Source organism: Pyrgilauda ruficollis, unplaced genomic scaffold, assembly GCF_017590135.1.
Source record: "Pyrgilauda ruficollis isolate IOZ18807 unplaced genomic scaffold, ASM1759013v1 scaffold337, whole genome shotgun sequence".
NCBI lineage: Eukaryota > Metazoa > Chordata > Aves > Passeriformes > Passeridae > Pyrgilauda > Pyrgilauda ruficollis.
In genome coordinates, this window is record NW_024524789.1 from 33715 (window position 1) to 45711 (window position 11997).

At 44.1% G+C, this 11997-nt stretch overlaps 2 protein-coding genes across 5 annotated transcripts in view; both read left to right on the plus strand.

Annotated features, from left to right (window-relative positions):
* Positions 1-241: 241 nt before the first annotated feature.
* On the plus strand, positions 242-4022 carry LOC121357463 (sushi, nidogen and EGF-like domain-containing protein 1). Of its 2 annotated transcripts, XM_041474736.1 has the most exons (8): positions 242-311; positions 1019-1084; positions 1175-1210; positions 1504-1634; positions 2430-2711; positions 2860-2997; positions 3341-3519; positions 3915-4022. In XM_041474736.1, the coding sequence occupies exons 2-8, from the start codon at positions 1048-1050 to the stop codon at positions 3916-3918; spliced, it is 807 nt and encodes a 268-aa protein (XP_041330670.1). In that variant the 5' UTR covers positions 242-311; positions 1019-1047; the 3' UTR covers positions 3919-4022. The 2 variants fall into 2 exon arrangements, with proteins under 2 accessions (XP_041330670.1, XP_041330671.1); XM_041474737.1 differs by lacking the exon at positions 3915-4022 and having other exon boundaries at positions 250-311; positions 1031-1084; positions 3341-3525.
* Positions 4023-5548: 1526 nt separating this feature from the next.
* Positions 5549-11997, plus strand: part of LOC121357462 (IgGFc-binding protein-like) — a 12872-nt gene continuing 6423 nt past the window's right edge. For all 3 annotated transcript variants that reach the window (XM_041474734.1, XM_041474735.1, XM_041474733.1), the window contains exons 1-6: positions 5549-5653; positions 6832-6898; positions 7828-9081; positions 9761-10077; positions 10547-10877; positions 11448-11911. In XM_041474734.1, coding sequence (XP_041330668.1) covers positions 6838-6898; positions 7828-9081; positions 9761-10077; positions 10547-10877; positions 11448-11911 — 2427 coding nt within the window. In that variant the 5' untranslated portion in view covers positions 5549-5653; positions 6832-6837. The remainder of the gene's footprint in view (positions 5654-6831; positions 6899-7827; positions 9082-9760; positions 10078-10546; positions 10878-11447; positions 11912-11997) is intronic.

Below are 11997 nucleotides of genomic sequence, written 5' to 3' on the forward strand. Positions count from 1 at the left end.
GATCCAGAGGTGTCTCCAGAACCCTAAATTATTCATAGAAGTCTTATCTCTCTTTAAAAATATACATCTGGAGGAGCCCCAGATCCCCAACACGTGATAAAATTCTCAACATGTGATTAAATTTCCCTTTTTAAAGAATCCTGGGAGAGCTCAGAGAGACTGGATGGGTGGAAAGTTGGCAAATTACACATTCAGTATTTTTTTTGTTTTGATTAAAAAAAAAAAAAAAGAGCAGGACGAGGTGAAAGCCAGCATTTGAGAGTGTTTGAGCTCATCTTCAGGCTGCAGTTCTTCACTTCATTGAAATCCAGGTGAGGTAATTTAATCCTGGTGGGATTTTGGTCATTCATTGGAATATTGTCTCTTTAAAGTCCTGGTTTTTTATGCATTTAAGGAAGATTTGTGCCTTTAAATCACTTTAAAAATGCATGAAGAAATTTAAATAATCCTCATTTTATTCAGAAAAAAAGGCAAAAAAATCCTGAATTTGGGCATAGAAGGGGAAAGATTTCTTCCTTCACACAAATGGCAAAAACTGAAGATTCAATTAAATAAAAATTAAATAAAAATCAAATAAATAGAAGATAAATGAAAATAGCATTCACCTAAGTACTCCATTAAATAAAAAGGCAATGCATTTAGAATTAAAAATTGACATTAAATTAAATAATGTTCACTTATATAAAATCTTTTATTAAAATTGAATCACAGTAAATTAAAATCTAAAAATTAAATACAATTTTAAAATATCCTGAATGAAATTAAATTACTACTTAAAAATATACTATAATTAAATAAAAAAGCCAACTTTTCAAATACTTCAATTCTTTTCAAAAGTTGTTAAAATACCACACATACACAAAGCCCTCCACACAAAATTCCTGGACAAAATTTGTGTTTGGTGTTTTAATGAGAACATTTTTTGCCTCTGGAACATCATTTTACTGCATCATCTCTTTTGGGGAGGGTTGTTGGTTTGCTTGTTTGGATGTATTTGTAGTTTTTTTAAGTTTTCCAGGTTTTTTAACAGCTATTTTAGGGTTGAGGATGCCACCCTCTAGTGTTTTCTTCCTCCTCATTTTAGGTAAATATTTGTTTCTGAAAAGTGTTGTCATTTTCATCCCTGCTGGAAAAATGATTGATCAACTCATTTTCCCTCCCATTTCTTCTCCAGGTTCCATGGTGGACACCAAAACCTCATTGGAAAAAGGTAAATTTTGGGGGCTTTGCCCTAAAAAACCATTATTTTCACCTAAATTAGACTTTCTCCCAACCACATTATACTATTTTCCCTCTCTTCTCCCAAAATCTGTGTGTTCCCCATGTAATTCCACTGGGGTCATTCCCTTTCACCCCAGTTTCACCATGAAAACCCAGGAGAAGAGACATCCATTTCTAGGTAACCAAGACTATAGGAACACCAAATTTGGTGGGTTACACTCCAAAATCCATGTAATTGGGTGGGAATTTGGGGGCAGTTCCCAAATCCTGATTTTCCCACAGGATCCCTGCTCTATCCCTATGGACTGCACCAGGGGGATAAAACCAACCCCAAACTCGATGATGGGACATCCGAGGCGATCACCCTCTCCATTCCCTTCACCTTCTATGGCAAAACCTACCAAACTGTGTTTGTAGGTCACCCCAAATTCTATTTTTTTTTTTTTGCAATTTCCTCAGTTTTTCTGAATTTCGCCTCCATTTCTACTTATTTTTTCACTGGTGTGTGGGTGAGTGTGAGTGTGTGTGTGTGTGTGTGTGTGTGTGTGTGTGTGTCCCCAAAATCAACCCTTCTTGAATTCATAGTGGGTTTTGTCCTTTGACACTGAACACTGAAACATCAGATGGGTGGGGGATCTTGAGGGGTCTGGTGGTATTGGGCAGGGTTGGAGGGGCTTGGGAAGTTCTGAGGTTGCTGGGTGATGGTGTGGTCCTTCATGGCTGGGTGTCTTGGGGCAGTTGGTTGGTTTTGGGTGGTCCCCCATGGCATGGGTCTTGGGGTGTGTTGGTGGGCATTGTGGGATCACATGGGTGGCGGATTTTGTGAGGGTCCTTTATGGGTGGGTCTCAGGGTGATTGGTGGGTGTTGTGGGGTCCTCTGGGTGGTGGGCCTTGGGAGGGTCCTGGGGGTGGTTGCCATTAGGGAGCTCTGTGGATCTGATTTGATGGGGGGTGGAGTCCGCTGGGTGGTGTGTCTGGGAGGGTGATGGATCTGGATGGGTACTTTGAATGCTGGGGGGTCCTGTGCGTGAGGGTTCCTATGGTTGGTGGGTCTTGGGGGAGTCCTGTGGGTGATGGATCTTGGGGTGTTGATAGGTGTTGGGGGTCCCTATGGGTGGTGGTTCTTGGCATGCTTGTAGGGTCCATCTTGAAGAACCCACAACCCAAGTCAAGGTGTTGCTCCCACCTGCTCCTGGTGTCACCTCCAGGTGAACAACAATGGGGTGATCTCCTTTGACGAGCCCGTCAGACAGTACACCCCTGACCCCTTCCCTCTGGCGGATGGGCGCCCTTTTGTGACTCCCTTCTGGGCAGATGTGGACAACGTGCTGGGTGGGGACATCTTCTACCGCCAGACCACCGATCCAGTGCTGCTGGAGCACATCAGCCAGCACATAACCCAGTACTTCCCCAAAAGCCCCTTCACTGCCACCTGGGCCTTGGTAGCCACCTGGGACCATGTGGCCTACTATGGCTCCACCTCTGAAAAGGTGAGGCCCATAGTCCTGGGGGTGTGAAGGTGACTCATTGGCTCTTGTTGACCCATTTGGTGGCCTTGCTAACCGACCTATCTTTGACATCCAGAACCCATCCCTGACCTTCATGACTCATCTTGACTTCTGTGGCCTTTCTCCATAGGGCAACACCTTCCAGGCTGTGCTGACCACTGACTCCAAGATGTTCTACATCATCCTCAACTATGGGGACATCCAGTGGACCACAGGGGCAGCGAGTGATGGGGACGCTGAAACAGGGCTTGGGGGGACCCCTGCACATGTAAGTGGGGAGGGTGGAGGAGGAGAAGGAGGTTGTCCTACTCCATATTCAGAGGATGATGATGGTGAAGGTCAGGGATTGGCCCAGTCCAAGTATTGGAGGTGATAATGATGATAGTGATGATGATGATAATGGTGATAGTGGTGGTGATGATGATGATGATGATGGTGAAGACAGGAGGTTGTCCACTCTTCTTCTGGAATTGATCATGATAGTGATGGCCATGGATTGGTTCATATAATTTCTGGGTGACACCAACTATGTTCGCATCCTAAAATAATGTTAGGGGCCCACTACCCCTCTGGGGGGTCAGCGCTCCTAGATTCCCCTCACAATTTTCCAGGCGGGATTCAATAGCGGTGATGACACCAACTTCTACAACATTCCTGGATCCCAAACTGATGCCATCATCAACATCACCACCACCTCCAACGTCAAGGTCCCGGGACGCTGGGTCTTTAGGGTGGATGACTTCCAGGTGACAGGTGTGGATCTTCTCCAGCTGGACAACAACTGCTGGTTGTAAGTTGGAGGAGAAAATTGGGAATTTTGAGGAAAAGTGGGAATTTGGGGAGTAAATTCAGGAATGAGGGGGGAAAAGTGGGGATTTGGGGCAATAATTTGTGACTGTGGGAAGACCACTGTAAATTTAGGGGGAGACAGGATTTGTTGGGGAAAATTAGGAATCTGGGGGGGAACCATGGGAATCTTGGTTGGAATATTGAGAATTTAGGGGCATTAGGAACTGGAGAAAATTGGGCATTTGGGGAACAATTGGAAGTTTTTGGGGAAAGGTGGGAATTTTATGGGATAATTGTTGAGGAAAATTTGGATTTCTGAGGGGAATATTTTTGGGTGGTACTGGGGATTTGGGTGGAAAGTGGCTCTTTTTCTTGGGCTGTTGATATCTCCTCTAGGTGAATTGAGGGGAGTGGGGCAGAGGGACATCGCCACTGCCACTGTTATCACTGATGAAGTCACTGTGCAAGTCAAGATCATGCCAACTTCTAGCAGAGCAATAAAATTTCAGCTAAGACATTGCAGTGTCCTTGCCCTTGTCATTGTTGTGGCACCCATGGTGATGTCATCACACTTACATCACCATCAACCTCACTGTTCCCACAGTTGCAGGGGATCTGAGGGGTTTTGGGGTGAAATGTGACAGAATTCATCCAATTTTGCCTTTTTGGGTGGGGGTGGTAATTTCTGGGATCTTGCACAATATGAAGTCAGGTAACAGCCATGTACACAGGAGACACAACCCACAACAAACAGCTTGGCACACACCCCAAAATGCTGCACCTACAATACACTTGGACATCACAAGACACACAAAACATACAAGACACAACTTTACTCCTCCCCACCCTTGACTTCTACTCACAGAACCATGGGATCATTAAGGCTGGAACAGAGCTCCAAGATCCTCAAATCCAACCTTTGACTGAACACCCCATGCCAAGCAGACCATGGCACTGAGTGCCATGTCCAGATGTTTCTTCAACACTCCAGGGATGTGATTACACCACCTCCCTGAGCAGACCATTCCAATGTCCAATCACCCTTTCTGTGAAGAAATTCCTCCGGGTGTCCAGCCGGCACCTCCCCTGGCACAGGTTGAGACCATTTCCTTTTGTCCTGCTGCTTGTTGCCCGGAAGAAAAGATTCACTTCCACCTGGCAACAACCTCTCTTCCAGGTAATTGTAGAAAGTGATAAAGTCACCCCAAGTTTCCTTTTCCCCAGGCTGAGCCCCACTAAGCTCTCTCAGCTGCTCCCGATTCTCCAGACCCTTCCCCAGCTCTGTTCCCTTCTCTGGACATCCTCCAGCCCCTCAATGTCTTTTTTGCCATGAAAGACCCAAAACTGTCCCCAGGATTTGAGGTGTGGCCTCAGCAGTGCCCAGCACAGGGGACAGTCACTGCCCTGCTCCTGCTGCCACACCTGAACTGGCACAACCCGGGGGCCATTGGCCTTCTTGGCCACCTGCGCACCTGGCTCAGGTTTTGCTGCTGCCATGAGCACCCCCAGGGCCTTTCGTAACAAGCAGCTTCCCAACCACTGTGCCCCAGCCTGGAACTGCAGAAGTTCTTGTGACCCAAGGGCAGGACCTGGCACTTCCCCTTGGTGCACCTCATGCCATGGGCCTAGGCCTAGTGATCCCATCAATTCCTCAATCCACAAGATGCTTTTTTTTTTTTTTTTTAATCCATCCCTTCCTCCCCTTCCCTTTTTTTCCTTTTCCCCTCTTTTTTTAACCCAAATCATGCCATCTATTCTCAAAAAAATACTTTTTTTTTTTTTGCTCCATCACCTCCTTGTCATTGTGGAATAATTTAAACCACTTTGGGAAAAAAAAACCCTTGATATCTGGTAATGCCAAATTTTGTCATCAGTTTTAACAAAAACCCCCTGTTTTTCTCTCTGTTTTCACCTTTTCTGGCCAAAAATTATCTCACGTCATTGGGTGGGGTGGTCCCCTGAGAGTGCCTGGATTAGTCATTTTCTTTCCTCTTTTTCTGCCAAAATTAAAAAATAATTGAGGGAGGAGCCAGATCTGCTGTCCTGGGATTGTGTTTTCTTCACAGATTTGGGGATAAAACGGAGCTCTTTGGGGATACAGAGCTAAGCTGGGGATCAAACAGGGCTGAAAGCAGGTAAGGGCAAATGTAGATCTAATAACTATGATTATTTTTTTGGCAGGAAAGATTTTCCCTGGAGTGGGAAAATCCATCTGAAGATTCCTCAAGTTCCCCCCTTTCCTCACCTCCACCCTCCCTTACCTTACAACCCCAGCCCCGGGTCTGGTCCTGGGAGTAGTGGGGTTGGAAGATTTATGAAGGAATTTGGGGAAGAAAAGGGCAGGATAGTGGTTTGGAAGGGAACAAGAGAGAGGGAAAAGGAAGGAAATGAAGAAGAGAGAAGAAAAAGGAAAAAGGAGGAGAAAACGAAAAAGAGGGAGGAAAGGGTAATTGGGGAAAGATGAGAGGAAAAGAAACAAAAAAGGGAGAAGAGTGGGATAAGGGGAAAAAGGGAAAAAAGATAGAAAAGGGAAAAATGGGAGGAAAGGAAAACCAGGGAAAGAAGACAGGAAAGTAGGGGAAAATATGGGAAAGGGGGAATAAGCAGGAAAAAAGGGAAAAGAGTGAGGCAAGAGAAAAAGAGGTAGGAAAAGGGAACAAGGAAGGGAGAAGAAAAGGAAAATGAAGGAAGTGGAGGGAAATAAGGGAAAAGGGAGAGGAAAGGATAAAAGGGTAAGGAAATTTAAAAAGTGGAGGAAAGGAGTAAAAAAGGGGGAAAGGGATAGAAAAAGGAAAAAAGATAAAGAAATGGAAAAGCCAAAAGGGGATTTGGATAGAAAAATGAGACTTGGGGGAAAGAGGAGAAAATGGAAAAATGAAGCAAAAGAAAGAATGGAGAAAATAAGGGAAAAATAAAGTTATAAAATAATAGGAATATGAAAAAGGAAAAAGGAGGTAAAGGGGAAAGAAAAAAAGAGGAAAAGGGAAAAGACATTCAAAGGTACCTGGGATGGTGGGGAAGACATATGGAAATGCCCCCCCAAAAGCCAATTTTTGTACCAGGTGGAATAAAATTCACATTTTTGAGTAAATGCAATTTAAGTAGTGAATTTGAGGATAGCTTGAATGAGAAGAACAGATTTTGGGGACAAATTCAGTACAACACTGTTTTTTGGGATGAGTGCAAGGCTGAAATACACAGATTTTGGGGATTTGTATGAGTTTTATATCAAGAAATGGTGAATTTTGGGACAATTCCAGTTAAATTTCAAAAAATATGAGAATTTGACTGTTTTTTCACCTTTTCCACCCAGAGCATCATGGATCACAGCTTGGGAAAAGCAGATGTGCTGAGATGGTTCTGGAATATTATGTTCTGGGGTAAGTTGAAACAGGTTGGGGAGATGCCCCAAAAGCTATAAAATTCCCCTGAAATAATGAATTTCCTCAAAATAAGGGTTATCCAGCCCAGAAGAAGGATTCCCCAGCACAAAAGCTCCATCTTTTTCCCAGAGAATTAATTGGGATTTCATCTCAATTCATGATTGTTCAAACTGTTTGTTCCTGTGAATGATGATCCAACAGATTAAACTAATTAATTAAATATTTTTTCAGAGTTTACTCCCCTAACTGGAGAATGAGTGTATGAAAAATTAATCAAATCAGTGATCAAATTGCCACTCCATTAAATCAGTGATCTAACAAATTAATAGTTCATAATATCAATCAAATCCATCAAATCTGTAATCCATTAAAGCTATAATCCGTCAGATCAAGGTTAATTTAAATTTTTTCTCAAAAACAATATCCCATCAAATCCATAGTCCATAAACTCAATAAACTGTCAAACTAAAACCAATGACCCATGAAATTAGCACTTCATCAAATCAACAGTCTGCCCAATAAAAAGTCCATCCGTTTATTAATCCATTGACTCAAAAGTCAATTGGCCCAAAAATCCATTAAATCAATGTTTCATCAGTCAATATTTCATCAAATCAATGGTCCAGCAAATGAAATCATAGGTCTATCAGATTGAAAGTCCATCAAACCAATAATTTATCTAATCATTAACCCATTAAATTAATAATGCATTAATCAATAATTTACCAAATTGATCAAGTTATCAAATCTGTAGCCCACCAAATCAATAATCCAGCAATCAGTGATCCATGAAATCAACTGTCCATCAAACTAATTATCCATCTAACCAATCAAATCTCTCTCCATCAAATCTGTAAGCCATCAATTTAATAATCCATCAAATCAATAATCTATCAGATTACCCACCCCTCTTCTTCCTCCCCCAGCTCTCCTTCATGCTCCCAGCATCACCTCTGAGATGTCACCAACTCACCTGGGTGACGAATTCCTGGTGGCCTTCCTGCAGAATGGTAACCAGCGCACCCTTCGCAGTGACTTCCGTCTCCTCCTCCTCACTGGCCCCTCCCCATCCACCACTGCCACCATCTCAATGAAGAGACCTGGATTACGGATGACAGTGCAGGCAGCTGCCAGCCAACCAGTCCTGGTGAAGATCCCACCCCAAGCTGAGATGGTGGGAAGCCAAATTTTTGAAAACGCTGTGGTGGTGAAGACCACTGCTGCTGTCACTGCAGTGATGGTGAACGACAAACCCACAGCAGCTGACTCCGCCGTCATTATTCCGGTCCACAGGTGGGGGAAGGAATACCACGTGGTCACCCCCAATCCTGGCCCCACCCGCAATGCCCAGTTTGTGGTGGCTGCTTGGGATCAACCCACCACAGTCAACATTCACCTCAATGCTGATATCACCTTCCGTGGGCGGCTGCATCGACGCGGCTCCACCCTTACCATCCCACTGGAGCCATTCCAAGCAGCACAGATCCAGAGCACGGCAGATCTTTCTGGAACACGGGTGGTGGCAGAGAGACCGGTGGCTGTCTTCAGCGGTCACACCTGTGTGGGCAGGTTGAGCCGCTGTGATCATGTGGTGGAACAGCTCCATCCTATCACCCAGTGGGGAAAATCCTTCCTTGTGCCACCAGTGCCGTTCCAGGGACAATCCAACCTCATCTACATCACTGCTGCCCAACCAACGCGTGTCACGGGTCATGGTGAAGTCACCAGGACCACACGAGAGATAAATCCCAACCACTCACTGCTCTATGGCACCCAATCCCCGCAGGGCTTGTTTCTCACTTCTGAAGCTGGTGTCCAGATTTTTCTGTTGGGCAGTGGCGAGAACAGTGGTGCAGTGACCTTTGAGCCCTTTTTTGTCAGCATCCCGGACATAACCAGTTACTGCAACTCCTACAGCATTGTTGCACTGGAGGGATACGACAACCGCATCCTCCTAGTGGCCAAGACAGCAGAAACTTCTGGAATACTGCTGAACAAGAGGCCATTAGGGAATGTGGCTTGGGAGCAGATCGCTGGGTCAGAATATTCATGGGTTGGGATAAATTTGGGAAGCGGATTTGGAATCCATCGTGTGGAGCATGAGAGAGTGGCATTTGGGGTATGGAACGTCGGGATGGGACAGGGGAAGCGCTATGGAGCAGAGGGAGCTTGCGACAGTGGTGAGTGGAGGTGGACTTTGATATCAATAAAAGATACAGAATTATATAGACATCAATAACAGATACTTATATTTAATTATATGTAATCATGCAAATGACAAACATCTAGTAATAAAAATAATAGCATTATATAATAATATTATTGTATTATAATAATATATAGCATTACATGATAATATATAATATTATAATAGCAATGTTTATAAAAAATACTAATACACAAATATATAGAAGTAATAGTAAAAAACCTAAATGTAGTATACTAAATAAATGAATAAGAATCAATGGAGAAATACATAAATAATACATAAAAATCCCTATCTATAAAATAGAAATATACAATAAATAATAAATATCAAAGTCTAGAGATAAATACAATATATATATGAGAGAACATGTCTGTGACAAATTTATATTTATACATTACTTAGAATCAGATACATTTGTTATATTTTTAATAATTCTGTATGATGGAAATACATAAACATTATATGGATAAATAATTCATATCTAAACATAGACCTAATATATAGATATTTATAAATAATATAGAAAAACTTATGTGTAATTACAAATCAGGTATAAAAACACGCAAAATATAAAACAAATATATACTTAGACATATCAATAATACAATCAATTAATAGAATTTAATCCTCTGTCACTAATAAATCCACAGATCCCTGCCGGCAGGTGCAGTGCCATGCTAAGGAGAGCTGTCACCTGGACAAGGGCACGCCCACCTGCCGCCACGACTACCTGGGCACCTGCACAGGCTCCCCATCCCTGCAGTACCACACCTTTGATGGGGCCTCCGTGTCCCCCCGTGGTGGCTGCAGGTACACCCTGGCCAGGTACTGTGGGGCTGACCCCACCCTGGAGCCCTTCACTGTGGAGGAGCAGCGGAGCCGCGATCACTCCAAGAAACCATTGGCCAATGTCTACGTCTACGCCTACAATGTCTCCATCCATGCCGGTGAGGACAAGGCCGTCCAGGTGAGTTTCAGACCCATCATTCCAATAAAACCATTTGTTCCAAGTGGATTAAAATTTCTGGGTGAGTTTGACCTTCAAAAAAAAAAAAAAATAGGAAAAACATCCAAAAAAGTGTGAGAGGATAAATCATTGAAATATTGATGTTCACCTTAGAAAATAAGCAGAACCATACACCTGTAGAATTTGGGGAATTTTTTCCATTCCAAATCAATTTTCCAGGTGGAATGTGGTTTTTGCCAATCCTGGTCTCCATACAAACAAGATTAACTCAGAAGATGTAGAAAATAATTTAGAGATTTGGAGCTTGAGCTTTTCTTGGTATGAATCTCTGTGAAGTATGCAAAAATTCTGATTTATAATGAAAATTGATTATTTATAAAATAATTTCTCCCTCTGTACGTATGTGCTTTTTGTGGGGTTGGGAACCACCTGCTGAGGTTTAACCCTCCTCATTTTTCCGCCCCACAAGGTTAACAACAAACCCACCAACCTTCCAGCCATCCTGGAAGAGGGAAAAGTCCAGATTTTCCAAAATGAGGGTCGTACCATACTCCAGACGGATTTTGGGCTGCAGGTGACCTATGATGAGGACCAGGTTATCATGGTGGCAGTGCCCAGCAGCTATTTTGGGGCCAGCTGTGGTCTCTGCGGCAACTTCAATGAGGATACAGATGATGAAGCCGTGGTTCCCAATGGCATGCCTGGTGAAGGTGGTGAGGACTGGGCAGAAAGCTGGAGAGATCCTTCATGCCAGGAAGATTGTGGAGACCAGGAGACTGCACAGGGCATGGAGGGGTGTGGTGAGTTCATGTGGGGGTCTGTGAGGATCTTGGAGAAGGGAGAAGAGGATACATGTGAGAACTCAGCTGTGGGTATTAGCCTAGAGCAACGGTTGTAGACATCAACACAATCAATGTGTCCTTTTACCCCAAAACATCCCAAAATCCACCTATCCACCTAATCTGACCCCAGGTGTCCATAACACATAGAATTATACCAGCATTTTCCTGAAGGCCATCCCTACTTGGTGTCTCATTGACTCCATAACCCTTACAGGCATGAACAAAACCAATGGGGAAGAAATGACCCCAAAATCCACCTGATCTCACTGCAGCTGCCCAAAACCCAAGGAATTGTGCTAAGATTCTTCCTGAGGGTTGTCCCTGTGGGGTGTATCTTGAACTCTGGTTTAGGCGTCAGTGTAATCAACACCTCCATTACAGGGAAGACTTGCATTGGTTGGTTCTCTCTAAAATACTTCTAAGCCCTCCTGATTTGACTTCAGGTGTCCACAACACATGGAATTCCACTGGGGCTTTCCTGAGGAATGTCCCTGTATGACGCCTGACAGACTCTTAAATCCCTTGTAGGCATCAAGGCAACCAACAACCCCAGCACCACCATCTCTGCTTGTTTCCACAACAATCACTCCTACAAGCTCCATGAGGAATTTTGGGAAGATGGAAGCTGCAAGAAGCGGTGCCGGTGTGAGGGTTCAGGCACAGTGACTTGTAAGCCAGGGGGATGTAGATCCCATGAGAAGTGTGTCATGGTTAATGGCATCGCCAGCTGTACGCCCAACAAGCACTACACCTGCATCGGGACGGGTGACCCGCACTACACCACCTTTGACGGGGTGAGATTTGACTTCCAAGGCTCCTGCATCTACCAGTTTGCTGCACTCTGCACCCCCAAGCCCAATCTGGTCCCCTTCAATGTCACCGTGGAAAACAACCACCGCGGCAGCCGTGCTGTGTCCTTCACCAAGACTGTCAATCTGGAGGTCTATGGGAGTGTCATCAGCATGAGCCAGGAACACCCACGCAAGGTCAAGGTGGGGAACCCCTCAAGGAATCCCTTTCATCCACAAACTACCACATATTCCCCTTTTTTTCCATTCTAATTACCTTCCCCCCCCAC